Source organism: Mytilus galloprovincialis, chromosome 4, assembly GCF_965363235.1.
Source record: "Mytilus galloprovincialis chromosome 4, xbMytGall1.hap1.1, whole genome shotgun sequence".
In the NCBI taxonomy this organism is placed as follows: Eukaryota; Metazoa; Mollusca; class Bivalvia; order Mytilida; family Mytilidae; genus Mytilus; species Mytilus galloprovincialis.
The window spans coordinates 100,622,999-100,647,530 of record NC_134841.1 but is presented as its reverse complement, the minus strand read 5'-3'; the positions used below and the strand labels follow the sequence as shown (position 1 = coordinate 100,647,530).

The 24,532-nt window shown below is 32.1% G+C and overlaps 1 protein-coding gene and 1 long non-coding RNA gene across 2 annotated transcripts; one reads left to right on the top strand and one right to left on the bottom strand.

Moving 5' to 3' along the window:
* Positions 1–1,952: 1,952 nt before the first annotated feature.
* On the bottom strand, positions 1,953–5,452 carry LOC143073613 (uncharacterized). The gene is made up of 2 exons (XR_012977554.1): positions 5,074–5,452; positions 1,953–2,636 (listed from the first exon to the last, which is right to left on the bottom strand). It is a non-coding gene; the product is annotated as an uncharacterized LOC143073613 (long non-coding RNA).
* A 9,869-nt stretch (positions 5,453–15,321) lies between these two features.
* LOC143073612 (uncharacterized) lies at positions 15,322–24,266 on the top strand. Its single transcript, XM_076249281.1, has 2 exons — positions 15,322–15,380; positions 21,777–24,266. The coding sequence occupies exon 2, from the start codon at positions 22,299–22,301 to the stop codon at positions 23,712–23,714; it is 1,416 nt and encodes a 471-aa protein (XP_076105396.1). The 5' UTR covers positions 15,322–15,380; positions 21,777–22,298; the 3' UTR covers positions 23,715–24,266.
* Positions 24,267–24,532: the final 266 nt, after the last annotated feature.

The window sequence follows — 24,532 nt, the reverse complement described above, 5'->3', positions numbered from 1 at the left end:
TTGAAATCCAGAATCGCTTGAGTACTGTACTCAATTTTTGTTTGTTTATATTTATATCTTTTTTTTAGATTCGCAAGTAATACTGTACATTATAGTTTTACTAATGCTTTTCAATATGTTGCATATAAGAAAAAGTCGTGAATGTATATTGATAGAATGAAATTCAAAACAGTGTGGCTGTGGCAATTGATTGACACATTACATTCATCCATTGACTGTGACAATTTAGGTGAACGTTTGTATGTAACGACCACTGCTCACTATGTACTTTTTAAAGGCACTTAAAATATGGGGTCACCAAAGGTTTTCAACACCTTAATAAAGTAATTCGAAAAATTAATCAGAAATAACACGATGTTTTGATTTATATCAATTATATAAATCAAAACATAAAGGTTATTCCTGATTAATTTTTCGAATTATTTTATAATTAAAGGCGTTAAGAAACCTTTGGTGACCCCACAGTTTAAATCTCTATCGTAGGTACGTCGTGAACAGTGGTCGTTACATACAAACGTTCACCTAAATTGTCCCAGTCAATGGATGAATTTAATGTGTCAATCAATAGCCACAGCCACACTGTTTTGAATTTCATTCTATAACTTATGTCTTTCTTATTTTGTATGAGTAATAAAATGAATTTGACAAAAAACTTGTTTTACCATGAAAAGTGATATAAAACTTCAAAACAACATCGCACGTAAAGTTGTAACTGTTGGTTACATACACAAATCAAAGCGAAAGAGCGCTGTAAATGTAATTGCCGCCAAATCAATGTTTTGTGAATTGTAGTCTACATCCTGACTATATTGACGAACTTAGGATAGACCTGAAAATTGATGTTGAAAATTAAAAACAAAACACTAATTAAATGAATTAACATAAAAGTTTTAAATAGTCGAGTGTTATTATTATTTAATACGAAAAAAAAAACAAGTAACAAATTAAATACTAAATCGGCGCAAGTCTTAAAAAATAAAAACGTAACTATGTTTTTGTCGATGTTACATATTTGTTTTGTTTAGTGTTTATATGTGTTATTTAGTAACAATCATACTGTTTAGATTTAGTGACCATCCTACTGTTTAGATTTAATACTAATGATGATATACATAATCTTAATATCTTAGCTATCAAATAACATCAGTAAAAAGATTATAAGTCAAATAGATATGTTATTATAAAAGTAAGATAGTGTGGTTTGATTCTATACAAGTAGGATGGTGTGGTATGATTTCCCAAAAAAAACAAGCATCTCCAATAGATCAAATTTCCAGGATGTAAGCAACTATAGGACACACGCTTCATCTACTTCTTACTTGTATTTTTGAAACTGATAATGATAAGCAGTGAGACTCAAAAAGATAATTGCTCGTTAGCTCCCAGCGCTAGTTTTTTTTTATATTGCCATTTGTTTCCTATTTATTTAATTCTTAATGGGTCAAATCCAATTGTTATGCCGCACTAAGGAGCATTATGTTTTTCTGGTTGTGCGTTCGTTTGTTCGTCCGTCTGTCTTATTTCGCTTCAGGCTAACGTTAAAACGTTTTAGCCTAGGTAGTTTTTGATGAAGTTGAAGTTCAATGAACTTGAAACTTAGTACACATGTTTCTAATGGGTTTGGGCCCCCATTTTCACTGTCAACTGAACATAAAAGGTGGTAGTAATGATAGTGCAAGTGGGACATGCGTGTACTGTAGACACATTATTGTTTGTATTGTTCTAATCCGAAGTTATTGTCATGCCTCAGAATACCAACACAACTGATCACAACTTAACAGATTTGATGAGATATATAGGTTTCTCATTCAAACGGATTGTTTTATGGAAATGTGTTTCTTTTGAAGCTAAACTATGGCGACATGCACAGTTTCGTTTTACTATTCTAATGTATGCATTTTTTCTAAAGAGAAATACTTAATTTATATGAAAATACGTATACAATGTACATATTTGAAAACAAAATATTTTTATTAACTCAACAATAATTGATCATTTCTGACACATTTGCGTGTTATTGCACTTTGCTACAGACTTATTGACATGGTGTACAAATTCAAAAGGTAAGTTCATATAATTCTGAAATACAGTGTTCCTTTATTTGTTATTTGGTACGAAGAACCCGGATGACCAGGAACATACATAACATATCCTGATGTCTGCAGTGAATGTCTGTGATGATTTGGTTTGACATGGATTGAATGCCTATGGTATTGTGGATTGACATGGATTGAATGGTTGTGTGGATTGATATGCATTGAATGTCTTACTGCATTTTGATTTGTTTTATCACGTGTTCTTTCACTGGCGTCTGACAGAAATACCCGCCTTTTCACTTGTGCGTTGAATGACACTCTCTTAGGGTTGATTTTAGAGTTATGTTTTCCTAGTTTACTGCCACAGTCAATACAAGAGTCTGAATCGTCACTAGAGTTTTCAGAATTTGATATGTTAACACTTTGAGTTTCTGTACAGATAGAACATCTTGAATCGAAAGTGTCAGCTAAACTACTGCTATCCGAAGTACTTTCTTTGCGAAGAATTCCGTTTAACCTAGAACTCTTTGATACTGTTGGTGAGGAGGCACTTATCTCTGGCTTTGACGAAAACACATTCTTTAGGAAAGACATGACTACCTGAAATTAATACAGATAATTAATAAACTATATGGATGACATGATGTTTGTACTATGTAGTAATGTATTACATTAACCTGCGTGAGCTTTAGAAAGAGAGATAGGCGAATCTCGTATACAGAATAGAATAGAATAGAATATTTTTATTCACCAAATTAGGGCCCCAGGAGGGCATATAGCATACAGACAATATTATTATAAACAATAACATATGCAATACACAAACAATAAAAGATATGTAACAAGTGTTATAAAAATAATAAAATAAAATAATATACCACAGAAAATACACTCAACAAAATAGTAGCAATGTATTATTATTCAATGAATACTATGTTGACATTGACTCAAGTGCACCCGGTAAGTGCATTTTCACTTTGAAAAGACAAACATGAGGCATTAGTAGTTTGTGCTGAGAAATCTCAATATAAAAAACACAAAAAATATAACAACAACAAAAAAAAACAATTAAGCACTCGCAAATTTGACTATGAGGTATACTGCAAATAACAAGTATATTTAATAAAGGATATTTAATATGACTTATCTGCAGAAAGCACCAAGAGTCGGTGCTTAAAGGGAAGTCCCTACTTGTACTTAATGCAGATGAGTCAAATTGCTAAATTATTAAAATATATTTTAAAAACATATTTTAAGATCGGGGTATGCGCAAAACTGTTAATCTGTTATTGCAGAATAAAATCGTCCACATACACGTGTGTTGACTTTGAGTAGGTCTCTTAGTGACTAATGTCATAGCCACTAGATCCCTACACAGGCAAAATTTGCTCACGTGAATTTCGCATAAATCTGCATGAAATTCACGTGAAAAATTGCACGTGAGATTCACCTCAAACGAGCTTATACATGAAACTCACGTGCAAATTTTCATGTGAATTTCAAATGAATAGAGATTCACAGGATTCTCACGTGAATTCTTTCACATGAATTCATGTGAAATTTTCCAAAACATAATTGGTATTTTTCATGATTTTAATGATAAATTTGAAAATTAAGATGTTGTTTGAATTACTTTAATTTGAAAATTAAGATGTTGTTTGAATTACTTTAATTTATAAATTCATGTGAATTTCAGTTGAACAAAAAATCACATGAGTTAAAATCACATGAAATTCATGGGAAACTCACATAAACTGATTTCACGTGGGTTTCCCGTATAAGCTCGTTTGGGGTGAATTTTACGTGAGATTTACATGAATGTAATTTCACGTAAAATTGATGTGAGTGAAACTTGCCTGTGTAGTTCGCAAACACTAAAGGTTATAGAAAATTAAAATTGAGAGGTTAATTATATGAAACATTTTTTTTATTAATCAGGTTTTCAACACCACTGGGTCGATGCCACTGCTGGTGGACGTTTCGTCCCCGAGGGTATCACCAGCCCAGTAGTCAGCACTTTGGTGTTGACATGAATATCAATTATATGGTCATTTTTATAAATTTTCTGTTTCCAAAACTTTGAATTTTTCGAAAAACTAAGGATTTTCTTACCCCAGGAGTAGATTACCTTAGCCGTATTTGGCACAACTTTTTGGAATTTTGGGTCCTCAATGCTCTTCAACTTTGTATTTATTTGGCTTTTTTAACTATTTTGATCTGAGCGTCACTGATGAGTCTTATGTAGACGAAACGCGCGTCTGGCGTATAAAATTATAATCCTGGTACTTTTGATAATTATTCAAGCATTGCTATTGAATAAAATTGTTATACGTGACTATATATATATGTCAGTAATGTCCCTTGAAGAAGAAGTGCATTATAAAAATGTACTAAGGACGATATGCGCCAATATTTCTGAAATAACGTTAACCCTATCTATATATTAATACTACATAATTTTATAGTTCGACAGTTTGCTAAATCTTGTATTCTATTTAATCTTTTTTATTGAGGTCTTTATATAAAGATGAATATAAAAGTTTCCTAGATGTTCGAAAGGATTATTAAATTATCTACGATTTCGGAAAAATTTAAAAGAAATTTTACCAGTTTTATATTTAATTGTCATGATGTACCGTGGTATCTTGAAGAATTTGTGTTTTGAAAACTAATCGAATTCAAGAAAAATTTGTACAGTAAGTCTTATGATATAAATCCTCGATTTCAATCATGATTGCATATTTCATGTCTTGTCTATATTTTCCATTTTGTTATGCCGATAGACTTAAAATGTTATGTCATCAATATAGTATACATGTTATACAACGTAACTCGCATTGACAATTATTTATATCAAATGAATAATTAAAATAATAATAATGGTTATTGTACCATGAGACATAGGTTTGTATAGTAAGATTTACTAAACAGATCCCTGCATGAGATAAGTATATGTAAATACATGTAAATTCCTTAAGAAAGAAAAAAACATATATATAATTATATATATATATAAAAAATATATATAATTTCTTACCTTTTATACTGTTTGTTTTTCCTTGCAGAATATTTTCTCCGTTTTATTAAATTTCTGTTCGTCAAACTCTCATGCTGGACACCTCGAATGTGAAGTTATGTCGAATGTTGTCAATGGTCCGATATTTTGTCAATGGCCAAAACATAGCTTTATTTATTAATCCCTATGATTACGTAACGTTACGATCTCAAACAAATCCAGCAATAATTAATTTCTACAGTTTGATTCAGACATTGTCTGTTTAACAAAAGGTAACAATTGAATCGTTTACGCCATTTTTATGTAATCATACCCTTTAATTGAAAGTCTTTTGTAGTAACACAAAGGCTTGTCGTGTTAAATATTTTTATAAAAGATTAAGCAAAGGCCAACAGACAAACATAAGAGATTTGGGCATTTAATCAAGTATAAAACATATCCATAATATGTAATAAATGAAACATATCTCAATGTGACAATAGTAGCAGTTTTGTATTGTTTGGTGTGACCTTAGAGGGATAACTGTCACTTTACAATACAGCTAATTGGCGTAAAGAGGTTGCTAAATAACTAAGTGTACAATTTGTAGAAAGAGATTAACATATAAGGAATCTATTGGTGCTTGTATTTAAGTTTGTTTCATATATAACAGAAAACTATTGGCAGTTTGTAGTTAAGTATTATAAGAATTGGCTTTTTCGGTAAATATGTCTTATTTATTCAACTTTCTAAAAAATTCAATTCTATTTTTGAATCAGATATTAATTAAAATAAAATAAATATCAACTTTAAATGGAACCAATTTAAAACGGACACACATATTTGAAATATTTCTTAAGATTATCCGAGCCTATAAAAACTTTTAAAGTTCCAATTGTTGTTAATCAAATTCACTTTAAATAGTATAATATTAGATCTAAAGTGTAAGCGAAAGATAATTTCAAATAATTCATGGGTATTTAATGATTACATTGATTCTAGCTATAATTGCGTAAATCCAGTATGGTGGAAATTGTTGCCCTGTAAAGGCGATTTTACCGTGTTTTTTTGTTGTTGCTATTTGCCTTAAATTATAAAATCTATAATAGATAAACAGACACATTACCGGTATATGGCTCAAAGATAAACAGACACATTACCGGTATATGGCTCAAAGATAAACAGACACATTACCGGTATATGGCTCAAAGATAAACAGACACATTACCGGTATATGGCTCAAAGATAAACAGACACATTACCGGTATATGACTTAAAGATAAACAGACACATTACCGGTATATGGCTCAAAGATAAACAGACACATTACCGGTATATGGCTCAAAAAAATATCAGCAAGACAAGATCTACTCAGTCACAAGTTCAATTTTTGTCGGTATAAAATTAAGAATGGAAATTGGGAATGTGTCAAAGAGACAACAACCCGACCATAGAAAAAACAACAGCAGAAGGTCACCAACAGGTCTTCAATGTAGCGAGAAATTCCCGCACCCGGAGGCGTCCTTCAGCTGGCCCCTAAACAAATATATACTAGTTCAGTGATAATGAACGCCATACTAAACTCCAAATTGTACTCAAGAAACTAAAATTAAAATAATACAAGACTAACAAAGGTCAGAGGCTCCTGACTTGGGACAAGCGCAAAAATGCGGCGGGGTTAAACATGTTTATGAGATCTCAACCATCCCCCTATACCTCTAGCCAATGTAGAAAAGTAAACGCATAACAATACGCACATTAAAATTGTGTTCAAGAGAAGTCCGAGTCGGATATCAGAAGATGTAACCAAAGAAAATAAACAAAATGACAATAATACATAAATAACAACAGACTTCTAGCAGTTAACTGACATGCCAGCTCCAGACTTCAATTAAACTGATTGAAAGATTATGATTTCATCATATGAATATCAGGCACAATCCTTCCCGTTAGGGGTTTAGTACCATACCATCATAACATATATGAGAAGAACATAACCCGTGCCATGCCAACAACTGTTTTTTTTTTAATAAATGTGTTTAGTTCCGATGCAAAGACCCTATAAGTAAATCAATATTAACGCCAAAATATGCAATCTTTAATGACCTGACAATAGTATCCAGGGGGCGTAGCTAGACTGAAACGATGTGGAAGCAACTACTTAAAATTTTGGGATCCCATTATGCAGAAATTTTTTTTTTTTCGATTTTCGGTCAGAGGACGGTTAAAAGAGGAGATAACAATTTATGAATGTAAAACTTATTAATAAATCTTCTGAATAGAGTAATACATAAGCAACACATATTTGTGATACAGAATTTACTCAAAATTGTCCAAAATCTGCTCTTCGGGTCTGGGCAGAAACAAACTTCTCTATTACTTTGTCAATATTCACACTGAAATCCCGATGAATATGCAGTAATGCTATGTAACTGTCGTTGTTCATTGTTGATCGTACATTTGTTTTCAATTACATACGTAGTACCGTTACTGATAGATCTCCATCATGGCATGGTAGCACTCGCGAGATGTTATAAACCAGTCGGTTCAGCATCGAGCGACCTCCCAATTGAATTCGTCAAAATTACATGCCATGTCAACTTCGTATGTCTCAGACAATATTGAGATTTGTTCGTTTGTGATATTTCCTACAACACGATGAAGCAGATACATTGCAAAGAAGCGATTTTCTGATAATACCTGACGCGACTCCTCTCTCCAGTTCCCTTATCATCTGGTCTATGAACGCAAAAAATAATGAGATTTCCAATACTGTTTTGGCGTGGTTGCAGGGTGATTGTCTCCCGTAGTCTATCGAACACATCGCCCTGGCATATTTTCAACGATATCGAAGGGATCTGATAATTATAATGCCGATTGGTACATCTCATTCCAAACTGATGAACTGTACACTGTAAAATGTGCTCCAAAACTACATGTCTTAGACTGAGTATTACAAATTCAAATCTTGTAAAAGATACAAGTTACCTTCCGATTTTGTCATAATCTCCAATATTTTTTTTATTTTGAAACCAAATTTCGTTATTTAATGATATTTCATCAATTAAAAAAGTGACAAGATAGGTGTTTCCTTTAACATTCAATTCATGAATTATTATTTTGCCATTTCTTTTTTGCATGCCGAATCAATGTGCACGCAACTGCGTGTTAGCGTATAGGGAACTACGATCTTTTTCTGCATGACTCGAACAGCTACATCAACACTTGTAACTAGGTTGTCAAACTAATACCTGGGATGGACGGAAAAGACACCAACAGTCTTCAACGTGAAACATCATAATCATAATAGTCTTAGATAATACATGCATTACGCTGTCCGATTCCGATTGACCAATTCATCTCTCTCTCTTCTCTTCTGTTTTTTTGTGTGTGTGTGAAAACGACGTGGATGCACGTGCTGTCGTGCCTCCGGGTAGCTACGCCCCTGGGTCACTATCGTAACTATACCCCTTCTTAATAAGTCTATTTAAAGGTTTCGTTAGTTTCTGAGGTGAATACTGACATTTTTGTGATTTATAAAGAATATTTCCATAAAAAATGGTATAGTTTGTAGGCTGTCACTCTTTGATATATATAATTGATTTACCTTTAATGATAATTTTATGAACCCTCGTTTGTGTTTCGAATAAAAACTGAAGAAGATAGAGGGAAACTAAAGACAATAAATGATCTGTAATACAAGATCAACAAAACATATATTTATACCATGAATTATTGTTTCGCCTATAATGATGGAGAGAGTCCTAGATGTCAAATATGAACATTAGTGACACCAATTCTTTAAAAGAGCTCCTTTTTTTATACCTTTTACTTTGTAAAATGAGACAATTAAATACAAATCCATTGTGAAAATGATTGGAATAGTAAAGGCTATTCCCAGGTGAAAATAGGTTAAAGGGGCATTAGCTGTCAAATTCATGTTAGACAGACACAATTTTTTTTTACCTAGGCCTCATCTAATTAACATGGAGATGACCTCCGAAGACTGCCGACGGTCATAAAACCCGATATAAACATACATATAAACATAAACAGATTGTGACCATCTAAAATATAGGTCTGTTTGATTTCATGTTGTCAGTTAAAAATATGTTTGTCATCGTTTTGTACAAGAATGTTTTTTTTGTAGATTGAATCAGTCAACCAAATGGTCATCCTTGTTTCACTTTCAATATTGACATTCTTTTCCTTTTAGCTTACATTCGTAATACAAAGGAAGCACAGGTTGTCCCATTGAATAAGAAAAATAGTCAGCTAGAGGCAGGAAACTACAGACCTGTTAGCATACTACCAAAGTTCTTCGAAAGGGCCATACACCAGCAAATTATAGAATATTTTAGTAAGATTTTCCATCCTTCTTTGTCAGCTTTTAGACCTGGATATGGCTGTAATACAGCACTTCTAAAAGCCATTGAGGACTGGAAAAAAAGCAGTCGACAAAGATTTATATTTTGCGGCTGTTCTTATGGACCTTTCGAAGGTCTTTGACTGCCTACCTCATAACTTACTGTTATTAAAGTTGAAGGCATATGGCCTGTTAAAGGAGGCACTTAAACTTATCGACAACTATCTGTCGAACAGAAAACAATGTGTTAAAGTGGGTGCATATTTTAGCACCTGGCAAAACATTTATAAAGGTGTACCGCAGGGCTCAATATTGGATCCTGTGCTTTTCAATATTTTTATAAACGACATTTTCAATTTTGTAAATGAAAATGTGTTGTACAACTATGCAGATGAAAATGAGTTGTACAACTATGCAGATGACAATACATTGTCACACTCAGGACCAGATCTAAACGGATTAGTTAAATCTTTGGAAAAGGAAAGTGCAGTTTTAATAGATTGGTTTGCTAATAACAAAATGAAAGCTGATCCGGATAAACTTCAAGCTATTGCCATTGGCAATAAATCTAAAAGTGGGGATATTAAATTCAATTTGGATGGGAATGAAATTTCATGTGACTCTGAGGTAAAGCTCCTGAGAGTGACAATAGATTCTCAACTCAAGTTTAAAACACACTAGAACACACCCGTATATCGCGGGTCCGTGACTGAATTAAAGTATATAACTATGCGCAAGCCTTATTTTAGTAATTAGTATTGTCATCTGATAAAGTCATGCCGATTATAAGATACACAGTTTTCTCTGCTTTCAAATCTTTCTGTTTGAACCTGTCGAACTGGAACTTATCAATTATTGATAATATTAATTATTTGGAAAACAAAAGGTCCTGGAATGGAGTATTTTTTAATCAACAGCATTGTCATATATTAGTTATAAATATTGAATTCTTTGATTCGCTGTTTTACGTCATGCCCGCTAACAAATTGAAAACTGTACCTATACGCCTTATGTTAGTCCAGATTTTTAGTATTCGTATTATTATCTTAGAAAGTCTAACTGATTAAAATATTACAATAGGTAACAATTTGACAATTAAGTAGTGATTATGACCCGTGTAATACTATATAGCATATTAATCCTGAATACACCGTTTGGTGGTGCGCCTGTCAGATGCGAAACGTACAGATAAGGTAATCGGTAGCAGGTGAATATACTATTGGTATCGGTATCGGACTCGACCCGGAACTTCTTAATTATTGGCAATATTAATTAGTACTGCAACCAGAGTTCATTTTTTATAACTTTAATGGTCCGGAAGAACACACACCTAAATTATATATCGATGGAAAGAGGAAAACGTGTACAATAAGAAAAGTTGGGTCGTAAAAATCCAGAGTGGTCACAATTTTGTGAAATTGAGGTCAAAGGTCAGACCTAAAAATATCAATATTTCAACCACAAGGATAAAAAGGAGAAGTATTCTGATATTTATTCAATAGAATGCTACAAAAACGATTCAATCATAAGCATATGCTATAAACGATGTTAAAACGACAAATTTAACTACTTATATGAAGAGCTGTCATTACAAAATGGCGTTGATTTGGAACCTTCTGATTTTTTTCCATTTTTAAGACATAACAAACGAAGAAGTGGCCTTGACCTTTTCACATCCATAAACTTTCATATTGTGTATAGTATTTCACTATAGTATATTACAGAATTATTTTCTAAAGTTTAAAACACCACTTTATCAAACTATTTCAATATTTTTTCTATCTTTGAAAAAAACAAAATTCAAGCGCTGAAACAGTGTTTTTAATTTTGCATCTTAAAGGTTGTGAATTTTGTGAAAATTAGTATCTAGATATAGATAAATACATATTGTGTTTTTGCAAAGTCTGGACAGAGCAGTTATAACACATAATATACTATAGTCACCCGAGGCGAATGCGAGGTCCCTTTTTTATAAGTTAGGCGCAGGACAGAGTTTGTTCAAAGCAAACACAGTTTTTGAGTACAAATGCTATCTGGAGCGTAAATACCGTCATGATTCGGTCAAACTCGTCAGATATAGTCTTACCTTTGCATAGGAAACACAAAAGAAATGTGAGTACAAAGTTTCGAACAATGTTCGTGACCCATATTCCCATATGCATATGCATGATGTATCTGCACTGCCAATCCCAAATGTAATGGGGCGAATGTTGCTACAGAAACGATTGAGTTTGTAATAGCCATACGTTTACGAATTTTTGTTATCTTTAGGGACATTATACGGTTCAGAAGCGCCTTTGTGTTATTTTTCATCAATTAACTAACAAATGAATTTTTGAGCCTAGGCTCCGTGTTGAAGACCGGACCGTGACCTTTAATGGTAGCATTGGCACTCATATCACATCTTCCTATATTTATTAACAAGGTATGCGGGCATCATTTCCATAGAAATACCAAAACGAGGACATAGCTCATAAGAGCACTGGTGGCAGGGTGAAGTAATTGTTCTTCTTTTAATGTATCCTTGATATTTTCAGACACACCTTGGTGTAATTCTGAAAGTCTTAACATAGACTTCAATTTTCCTGCAGCAGATATGGCATCCCCTAAATTGAGTTCAGAGCTAAACTATTTCATATCCCTTGGCCCCACTGTGTCGGAATTATAAGGTGTCACAATATCTAGTTAGTTCTGGAGTTTGGCAGTTTGGTAAGCATCAGAGACAATCTTGGATAAAATTGATCGGTATATATAGAGGATGTGCTACATGAGAAAGGCTTTTTCTTATGGAAGAACAAATCACATCACTAACAATCGTTATTAATGAACTGACAGCAAGTTCAAATTCTAATTTTTCAGTAACTGTTTTACTTAATTGAACAGGTGTTGACTTCAATAAGTACTTGGTTATGCATGGATAAATGATTACTCACATTAATAAGCACAACTTAAAAGACTGTCAACACGTTTAAAGGACTCAGTTTTGCGTAGTTTTCTGTTTTTTAAAGGTTTTTCTTTTACACAAAAACCCTGTTTTCATATCCAAACTACAAGGAAGAAACTGAGCGCGAGATCGTATAAAAGTGTCAGGTTGTGAGGATACATGTCGATTAGTTTGATCACATACATGGATTTCTGTTGTTTCTAATTTAAAGTTCCCCAAGGGTGACTGGGGAAACGAAATATGGTCACTTGGTCTTCCCCCGACCGGCAGTAAAACGAAGTGGGGCGGTGCGTGATGTATAAAGTTCGCAGTCACGTCCGGTCAGAATGGGGACGTTCTTTGCACTTTAAAAACCCTTGCATCAACTCTTTCAGGGGTCCGTAGGTGGCATGTTGCAATGGACAATTTCTGTCCCAATCCAATATACCATCATTTTCCATTGGCAGTCTAAATTTTCCCGATCATCATCCCGAATGGCGTCTATTATGACAAAACCAACCTATTGTTTTTATTGTTAACTTGTTCTCATCCTGAACATGCATGAAATATTTGCCACTGGACGTTAAGCAACCAACAATCAATCAATCAATCAATCTAATTTAAAGATGCACACCAAGTTTGCCTTCTGGTGCAAGTCTCATAACATCACTGATGATTCGCCCACGGAACGCAGAATATCAAGAGAAGTTGGTTTTAGCATCACCTTGTCACACACCAAATCTCTGAGAAACTTCAATAGTACTTTTCCCCCGACCACTTGCATGCATACTAATTGCTCTGAGGTTAAACATTGACATACAATGTATTTTCACACAATGTCAACTATAGTCATTATCTGGAAAAACCTCTTATCCGAAGGATTTGGTTAACTTTCATATAAAGTCAAAATTTTATTAACACAAATATAACTTTTTTACAGAAAATACACGAAAGAACTACTATATATATTCAAATCACTCAAAAATAAATTAACTTCTACAAAATCTACATAATCACATCGAAACTATCAAATTGATTGTGAAGGAAAAAATAAATGGTGGAGCTGATTGACGGATAGGAAATTTCCGTAATTAAAAAAGGTACAAATGATGTTTTTATTTTTGAGTTTTTGACAAAATTGTTTGGAATTTGCCCAACAAAATTTGCATGCAGTATCGCAATAATATGTTTTGTCCTCTAAAATGTCAAATACTGTTTTTGAATCATATGTTTTCTCGTTTTCAAAGAAAAACGCGTTAAATTTCTATCTAAAAAATCAGCCAACTTTAAGTTTGAAAGTTTTACTTGGAGATGGTATTATATTTATGTCTTCATCATTCCGATGATCCTTGATGATATGTGCATAGAAAATATTTACGAAAATAGCGGGAAATTTAACCAAAAAATATATTTTTGGATTTTAAGGTAACTACCCAAAACCGTAAATTGAGGGGTACCCCCATTAACGGGATAAAATACAAAAATGTGACCATAGAAACTTTTTACGACCCGACGGAAATTAAAATATAGATATTATTCTATCATTTAAAACAATTTTCAGCCGTGTGTTATTCCGGACCATTAAACTCGTTAACTAAGCGTCTTTTTCGATGTCAGTTGCAGTACTAAATTACGTGGAAAACAAAAGGGCCTGGAGGGGTGTAATTTTTAATCTACACCTTTGTACTATATTAGTTATATATAAAGTTGAATTTTTTGATTCGTCGTTTTTACGTGATGACGGCTGACAAATTGGACCTCGTAATTTTAGTATTATAGATATTTCTGAAATTTGTAAAAAAGCATCAAGGCAGTTAAATGTACTAAAAAGAATTGGGAAACATCTATCTAAATTGGGAAGGTTAACTATTTATCATTCATATATTATGTCAAATTTCAACTATTGTCCTGTTGTTTGGCATTTTTGTGGGGAGGGTAACACTAAAAAAATGGAAAAAATACAAGAACGTGCCTGAGGTTCATATATGAAGATGTTAGTAGTGACTATGAAACTCTTTTGTTCAAATCTGGTTTACCTTAGTAAAAACAAAACGTCTACGTATAATGGCAATAGAAGTTTTTAAAATATTACTCAAAGAGTCACCAGTATATCTCCATGATATTAATTATTTTAAAAATGTACCTTACTCTTTTAGAAAGCAATAGACGGTTGAAGTACCACAGGTGAGAACAACACAATTTGGGCTTCACTCCTTAAGGTATGCTGGAGCTACACTCTGGAATCAGTTGCCTGACGCGATACGTGCGCAGTCGAACTTGAACCAGTTTAAAAGTATGATCAACAACTCATGCAGATGTGGCTCTTTCAAATCTTAAAGCTTTTGAATTTTGATTTTTTTTTTTTATGTTTTTCATGCTACTTTTAGAACTAGTTTAGCTTATTTATTTGTCTGCTTTGCATGGGCTTATAATCTGGTTTAGTGCTTTAATTGCTTGTGCTTGCTTTTATATATATGAACTTTGCTTATACTCATGCAATATAGCTGTCCCTGTATATTGTCTATTGTGTGTGTTGTATATGTTGTATATGTCTTTAATATTGTATACCAGTTGTTATTGTTATAAATGTCGACAAAAAGCTCTACAGAGCTTATGTTTGTCGTATTTCATGTAACCCGACTTAAAATAAATTTTCTTAGCTAATCTTATCTATACATCTCTGTCCAGCTAAGGGGTTAAATCAAAGGTCACATGAATACGGATTCAACAATGAGATCGAATTATTCACTTGCAAATACATAATTCATCAGCGATATTTAGGAATTCAGAAAAAAAAGGAAAAAAAAAAACCCCAACAAAAATATTTAGAAAAAATGAGGATCCATTACTCAACGTCCTCAACTGCCGTATGCAGCAGTTTAAAATCTCCAATAGTCGAGCCAATAGTATAGACGTCAGTCAGTATAGAGAAGGTGCTGCGCGGATTATAGGTCACACTCGTACCGGTACGTGAATATTTTAACATACGTTAAACTACTTCCGGAAACTTCTAACAATGCAAGAAAAGTTCATAATAAAGCATACAGAAATGGCTTCATGGTATAAAAACGTAACACAGTAAAGTCATACCCAAGTAGCACACATTTCTTTTAGCCAAGTTTGCCACAAGTTCAAGTTTAAGAGAGTCAAATGAACAACTTTCGGTAAAAAGCTCTAGACTACAGATTTCAGAATTAAAAAAAAAAAATATAATAATAATAATAATAAATCCTTTATTTAAAGAGGGTAAAATCAGTTAGTACGATACTAATATCCCCTGATGCCCTCTGAATATAATATGATTATATATGTGCATATTTTTGAGAGTTGGTGTGGAACCATGTAGCTCTTATCAGTCAGGATTCTACTTCGTCAAAATTATCTCCCCATTACGCCAGTTAATTTTTAAAATCGTAGAAATGGAAACCGACAAATTTATCTAAATTAGCGCCATTACGATCCTTTTATGTCAGTTGTATTTTAAAAGACAAATGTATCTACTAGCTAATGAGCATCAGTTAATGATCTTGTTTGCATTGATTCAACTTAAAATTATTGTCTATTAAATCGGTTGTCATGTGGAATTTTTGAAAATTCATAAATATTTTAAAAAATTCTAATTAAATATAGTGGAAGGGCAGACTAGATTTTTTTAGTGGTTGAAGACTGTAAACCTTAGTTATCACACACACACAATTATTAATTTTCGAAGATATGCATTTTCTTCATCCAACTTGAAAGACTGTCGTCAAGTACTTTTAGTAAACAAAATAGCTATTCGAACACACCTACTCTGTTTTTATGATTCATTAGATAGGTATTTCACTTGACCCATATATTTTTTACGTTATACATTTAAAGTCAACCTGTAGCTTTGATATATAAAAATGATAGAATCTGAAGCGAGATGATGTATCAAATATTCTTGCTTTGTATTTTTTCAAGACAAAATATTCAACTCAAACATGCTCTAACATAAAAAGGTGCACTCTATTTTCTCTTTTCGATACAATTGTTACCCATTTTTTAGAATTTTTTCTTGATCGAGTCACATAATGGAAGGGCAGATGCTAAAATTACTGAACTTATAGATTGATATGTTTTCCGTCCGTGGTATTTAAAAAAAAAAAAATCAGAGGTTATGCATTTTCTACATCCAACTTGATAGATACCCATGTCGTCCACTTGATATCTAATTGTTCTGCTTAACTATGTAATAGATAAATTGAAACCTTATGCAAATGGCGTTTTTAAAACAGAACACTTCATTATTGAAAAGAAAATTGTCATTTGATTTGTTTCTATTAAAGGGAAACTTCGCAAAAAAATCAAAAATTGATATTATGTTTATTCTGTATAAAAATGCTCAAATTCATAGATATTAAAGTTTTATTCTGCTAGATAAGAGATCACCATCGATTTTAAATTTAGAGTATCAATTCTCTGCGGTCAGCCATTTTGTCACCTTGTCCGATTTGCACTCACGATATGTCTAAGGACCAGAACTACAGTAACCCGATGTAGTCGTAATTGCGTGTCGATATCTCGTCAATCGTACGGTTGTTTTATCCGACTAGTTAACTTGATACGGAAAATTTTCTTTTTTTTTTTTACCATGAGTTATTTTTAGACTGATAATATAGGAATTAGTGAAAAAGTCAAAATTTCAAATCATACAGTCTTCCGTGAAACTTGAATTGTTTTCGGAAATCTAATTAGTTCATAATTCTTTTATGTAATAAACTTTATTCAAATAAATTAGGATCTTCGCTCCACTGATCACCCGCATGGCTAAAGGTATTACTCCCAAAGGTATTGTAGGGGGTGTGAGGTGACACGTCCAGGTATTCAAGCGATTTCCTGTCGAGTTTGCAAATTCATGCATCGTTTCACTTCTTAGTGTATTGATAAGTGTACACGGCCGATAACTTATAACTTTCCATTTTAAACTATTACTTTAGGTGTATAATATACATCTCTATCTTGAGTGTCCGAAAGTGATGTAATATATAGTCATTACTAAACTCATACGCTTGTTTACGAATAACATTTCTGGTGAAAAGAAAATTATTTATAAAAAAAATAAATAATACCAAAAAAAAACAAACAAACAGATCTGATGAAATAAAAATCTATATACGTATTTTTTTCAAGGGTAAATTTGGTAAAATCTAATATATACTCGTTGTCAATGGTGAAGGACAGATTGGAACATACCAGAAATATTGATTTTAAAAAAGTACGCACTTGTCGACCATTCGTATATACGCCTGGATTATAAGTTATGGAACTATAGCGCAAATTAAAATATATACATGTATACATAGAACATAAGAAAGAAACATACATTTTGCGTAAATTGGGGTAAAAGTTTTGTAAAATGACAAGTCCACGTATGCCAACAGTGTGTAATCATCAAATGTCGATAGACTATTGTATACCAGAAGTTATGGACATTTATATATCAATTAGATTGTTCTCGAAAAAAGGAAGAAATTCGTCTTCATCACAATTGTTCCGACATGCATGTAATATATACGCAACTGGAAGTACACTTATACCGAGGGATGTGAATATTTTCCAGGAAAACTATAGAGTATCAAAGTTTCAAATCAATTTCGGGATTTATTTTCTCTCTTGATATTCAATGACAGCAATTTAAAGAAACTGCTTGTCCGCTTTAGTGGTATTCTTGCCAGTTGAAACAGACTTATAATAACATTAAAAAATAGGGAAAGATGACATTAAATTCGTTGTCTTTTTTTTATACATCGTTGGTCAAATAGCTAAAGTATTACATAAAGTTACGGTGTGAGACGAAGAGTATTTTAAGAAGGACATTCCCGATTATGTATAAATTTTGTTGATGTTTTTCACACTTGAAAAGCATATCTGTTCGTAATTTGTCGATTCCATTCCAATTAGATCCTGTAATTTCCTGTCAATTTTTTAAAACATTTTTTTTCAAATATCTGAAGTATTCATGTGTTGTGAGATTTACTTTGGATGGAATAAAATATATAATTGCTATTGTTAATGATCTGTTTGAAACATTTAAGGCTGCCGATCCTAATTTGAAAAAGTACAATTTTTAGTTCATAAACTCGTGTTTAGAAGGCTATTTTTATTTATAAATACTTCAATTAAAATAATTCAGTATTTTATCGTTTCTAAAGTAATCAAAAGTCATAATTCATTAAAAGTGATCTTATGCAAAATATAAAAATATACAACAGCTATCCAGTTATTGTGCGATCTAATTATTCCCGTTAATTAATTTTAATTATTTTTTTTTTACATTCATGTGTCTGAAATTTTGTCTGACTCCCGTTTACAATTGATACGAAATGTTGTTCGCACCTGAAATGCCAGTGAACCGTGACGCCTAGATTTCACTGAATGAGGATCAAAAGATTAGAATTACATAATGCTAATCTTTTGATTACCTTGAGTTAAACTACGCATTCCACATTCTTTAGGTGTCACAAAACAATACACATTTTATTGTTTCCACCGTACAAGCAAGTGAAAATGATTGCTGGAATGAAGCGAAAAGGTCAGAATACAAACATGTATTTTCAATACACTATCGATCATGTCAGTTTCATGTTTGTTTAAAGTATTTTTAGAAAACAAATCATAAAAATGTTCTATTGTATGATTTACTTTTATTATTAAAATTCGTTTTAAAAAATCCACACGATCTAATTTTAAAAGTTGCATGGCTATCACTTATTTTTCGTTGGTTAATAGCTACACCAAAAGTCGTCGATGCGCTTTAAATCGCGTTATTAGATGGTTAACGAACAAGACTTAAATGAGATATTTTCACTCCCGGCATGCATCAAAGACTTAAACTACGTCACATAAGTCAGGAAGTTTCAAAAAATAAAATTAATAATTCCCAATTTTCTTCTTTATTAGATTTCATATCAAAATAAAACTCGGTGAATATGTGTTTTATGGTATTATGAACATAATAAGATGAAAAGTGAAAAATCGCGAATTATCCCTTTAACTTTTAATTTTTTTGTTACTTTAGTAAACACTACAGTAAGCATGGTAAGCATTTCTCTAACAAAGAGCTTCGATTCTTTTGTTCTATTTCAACCGGGTTTCTGCCTGTTATGGGCATTTGAATGTTTTTGTTTTTGCTGGTGATCTAGCACTCATTTTGTGTTGGGTGTGCATTGCCCATGTGAACATTGTTTTAAAATTTTACAGTAAATAAGTTGGAGACACATCTCTATTAATCAGGATTGGGAGTGTATACAGAGTGTATACAGATTGTAGTGTTCCCTTGCAGCTCTTTGAATAATGGAAGGATCTAGTTATATAAATTTGTGCACCAAAATATCATTTTTAATACTGTCAAACTAAAATGACAAAATGAATGAGGTAGATGATACCTGTGAAAGAGGATGACATATTTAAAATTTTATTTTCATTGTATACTAAGATGACTTTCAATTCCATGCACTTTCCCATAAATTACCTATGTCACACACTTTTGCTATTATCTTACATTTAAGAACTTTTATAAAGTTGTTTATGCAGATTCTAAAACTTAATTATGAAAAACATGAACTGAACATACAGGAACAGGGTGTTAAATTTTGTACGTGTTCATTTATGCTGACTTGAAATAAAATTTATAAACTTACTATCAATCTTGTTTGACCATATGAATTTTAAATTCTGATAAAATAAAAATAGAGAATAGAAATGCTGAATCTGTCAAAGAGACAACAACTTGACCAAAGAGTAAAAAAACAACCAAAGGCCTCCAATGGGTCTTCAACACAGTAAGAAAAACCTGCACCCAGAAGAAGACCTCCGCTGGCCCCTAAACAAAAATGTGCACTAGTACTAATTCAGTGAAAATAGAAGTCATACTAAACTCTTAAACATATAAATGATCTAAAACTAAAAAAAAAAGCATACTTCACCTTTTGCATGTTTTTATCTTTAGAACAAAAGGCTTCATGTCAAATGTATGTAAATATCCAAAACCAACCATTCTGCTTCCCAGAAAGATCTATAGAAAGATTCTGAATGACAAAGATTCTGAATGACAAAGTTAATAAGAAAAAAACACCAAAACAGGCCAATATATTGCATTGCAATTTTAAATCATTACCATGATTTCTAATTATATAAAGTTAAATGATGTACATGATGACATACATTGTAGAATGAAATTTAAAACAGTGTGGCTGTGGCCATTGATTGACACATTAAATTCATCCATTGACTGGGACAATTTACATGAACATTTGTCTGTAACGACCACTGTTCACGACGTACCTACGATAGACATTTAAACTGTGGGGTCAGCAAAGGTTTCTTAACGCCTTTAATTATAAAATAATTCGAAAAATTAATCAGGAATAACCTTTATGTTTTGATTTATATAATTGATATCAATCAAAACATCGTGTTATTTCTGATTAATTTTTCGAATTACTTTATTAAGGTGTTGAGAACCTTTGGTGACCCCATAGTTTAAGTGTCTTTAAGAAGTACATAGTGAGCAGTGGTCGTTACATACAAACGTTCACCTAAATTGTCCCAGTCAATGGATGAATTTAATGTGTCAATCAATGGCCACAGCCACACTGTTTTGAATTTCATTCTATGTACAAATGTTTGGTACTTTTGTATATTGTGAATTTGTGTACATAAGACATTTTTAAGTTCTATCACTTTTTATAGTTTTGAAGATGAAATCAAAACACTAGATTGCTGTAAACTTTTCAAAAACCGGCACAAAAAATATTCTAACAGGTATTTTTTCTGGCTCCATGACTTTTCAATATATTGATGTAAAATTTTATTTTTTGTAGTATATATATATTCATTCTTTATTTTAGAAGATTCTTTTGTTTGCTTAAAATAGATTTCAAACATTACTAAAAAATTCTAAAAATGAGAAGTTAATTTAAGAGAAGGAATATGTCAGAACATGGAAAAATAATGAGAGTGCTGTATGACATATATCAATAAAGATATATGGCCAACAATTACAGTTGCACATCTTTTGAACTACATGTCCCTGATAAATGTACAATGTATGATAGGCAAATTATCAATCTTTAAACATGTATCATTTATTAATCTTCAACAGTAGTTTACCGCTGTTCTAAATTAATAAATCGATTAAGAAAAAAACAAATCCTGGTTACAAACTAAAACTGAGGGAAACATCAAATAAAATATCCAAAACATTTATTATAGATGATCAATTTGGAACAGACTGAGACTTAAAAATTCATTATTGACAGCGAATCTTATCTTTTTAAAGCAGAAATACATTGGAATTAAGTAAACCAAATTTTCATTTCGAAAAAACAATAATGTGTAAAAGTTTTCCATGCCTCACTGAAATCAAATAAATGTATACTAATTGAAATTGACAATTGAATGTTATTAATTAGCTGCTTCTTTCTTTTATAGATCATGATGTCAAGAGAATGTTGCAGTTATATGACATGTCTGACCATTAATGAGTCAATAATAGATTAACATACAGCACAATGGAAGTAAAAGTCACACAAAATAAATATACAATGACCTACACTAGGATTTAGTGAAGCCCTTCTGAAAAGGACCAAAAATATCAGCAATATAATTAGAAAATGAATCAATAGAAAATTATGATAAGAAATCTGACTACATGTATTTGCAACGGGATAAATTTAAAAACTTTCTCAACAAAAAAGAACACTAAAAAACATATTGGATTTTGAACATTCTTGACACAGACAGTTGAGAACACGATACTTTATCTCTTATAGAACAGGTATATTTCAAAACAATGCAGATCCTGAACCGTCGTCAGACAATTACACTTTAAACCCGGCTAAATCCTGAGTATTCAAATGATTCACAAGTATCCACGACAACAGAATTGTATACAGATTCTGAAAAGTCAGCAAAATTATCTTATAGTTAATCAAACTTAGATTAATATCGGTCATGGATTGCAACCCTGAAATAAATGACAAACATGTATGTGTAGCTGAAAATTCAGTCAAGGAAATGGCAATCCATGCAATATCGAATAGTAATATTGAAAAGAATGATGAAAGTGTAGTATCAAATGAAATGGTAGAAAAACATTTGAATGAAATGATGAAAAAATCACAAGAGATTTACACAGGTGACGGTCAATTTACAACTATAGAAAGAACGGAATTCCCCTTGCAGAAAGACCAATCCTGTAAAGAAATAAGAGAAGATAGTGCAACTAACAAAACTGTGTTGCCTAACCAACAGAATGTAATCCTCGTCAAGATACCAACTCAATATTTGGACTATATTTGTCAGTTCTGTAGTAAAGATTTCTCAAGTAAGAGCAGTCTGAAAGAACATTTGATAATACACAGTGGAGAACAGCCATTTTCTTGTGATATTTGTGACAAAAAGTTTAACAAGAAGGGGAATCTGATGAGACATCACAATACACATGGCGGGGAGAAGAAACACACGTGTGGTATATGTGGGAAAAGTTTTAATCATGCTTGTACATTAAAAGATCACATGAAACGTCACACTGGGGAGAAACCGCATGAATGTGAAATTTGTAAACGACAGTTTTCCGAGAAATGTAATCTGAAAAAACACATGGTACTACATTCTGGTATAAAACCCTACTCCTGTGATTATTGTGATAAACCATTCTTTGATGCAGGAAATCTGGCCAAACATATTCTAATTCACACTGGTCAGCGACCCTATCAGTGTGATCTCTGTGGTAAGAAGTTTAGGTACGGAAACACATTAAAGAGACATCAGAGAATCCACACAGGAGAGGCGCCATTTCCCTGTCCCGTGTGTAATAAAGCTTTCTTTTCTAACGGAGAACTACACAACCATTCAGTTATACATACAGGTGTGAAACGTTTTAAGTGTGAGGTGTGTAGTAAATGTTTTAGTCGTAATCATCACTTACACCAGCACATGAAAAAACACACTGGTGAGAAGCCATATGCATGTGATGTGTGTGGTAGTAGATTCGTTCAGACTTCAGGTTTCCGGAAGCACATGCGGACATTTCATCCATCTGTACCAACAGACTGGCAACACCTGCCAGACTCAAATCGTACATCAGATGACTTTGTTCAACCCAATTCTAATGTGTCTAAGAAAGAAACTAAATATACTTGTGAAATATGTGGTGTCAAATTTGTACATGGTGCAACTTACCAAAAACATTCCCTTATTTATCATGAGAAATCTATACCCAAAACATGGTCACGGGCACCAAGATTAAAAAAGGTTAAAAGCAATGTTAAACATGTTAAAACTACAGCAGATGATGAATTAACAGAAAGTATTAAAGAATTGATTCAAAAGAATGAACAATTTCTGATAAAAACTGAACCCCCTTAAATTTACATTTCAGAAAATAACTTTATTTTCTTTCAATTAACCTGCAATTCAACTAGTCAAATACATGATATAATAATATCTTTTGTAATAATATTTTTTTTTCACTATCTAGAATATTAAACAATAGAAAGTGAAGGTGCTTATCCATTGTTACCAGCCTTTATAGATTAGTATATATACAAATGTTATATATAAAAAATTTAAATGAAATAAAATGGTGAAATTAAGTAGAATCAAAATTGTCATTACAATTGCATGAACAACTATTTTTCAGATTTACATTTAAAGTAGTACATGTACTCTGGTGTAATTTAAGGTTAAAAAGTCCATGCAAATTTATCAGTTTATCATAATACATATATTTTAAATGTTCTTAATTACATATATATTAGTTCCTAAAAAGCTGTAAATGATAATTATTGAAATCATTTTTTTTCAAATACTTTATAGCTTAGTAAGTTAGCATTGACTGTGGAAGTAAACATTATAAAATGATTTTAGAAATAGAAAGTCAGTGTTATGTGCAATTATGAAATAAATTATTTAGATTTTCTTTGTTTTTTTAAAATCCTTATAAACATTGTATTTGTAGGTGATGTTGAGTATATGTTGGTGTTTGTTTACACCACCTACACAGTGTACATTTATACACCACCTACACAGTGTACATTTATACACCACCTACACAGTGTACATTTATACACCATCTACACTGTGTACATTTATACACCATCTACACTGTGTACATTTATACACCATCTACACAGTGTACATTTATACACCATCTACACAGTGTACATTTATACACCATCTACACA

Coding starts and splice junctions, on each gene's coding strand:
- LOC143073612 (XM_076249281.1), top strand. CDS start 22,299: ATGGATTGCAACCCTGAAATAAATGACAAACATGTATGTGTAGCTGAA.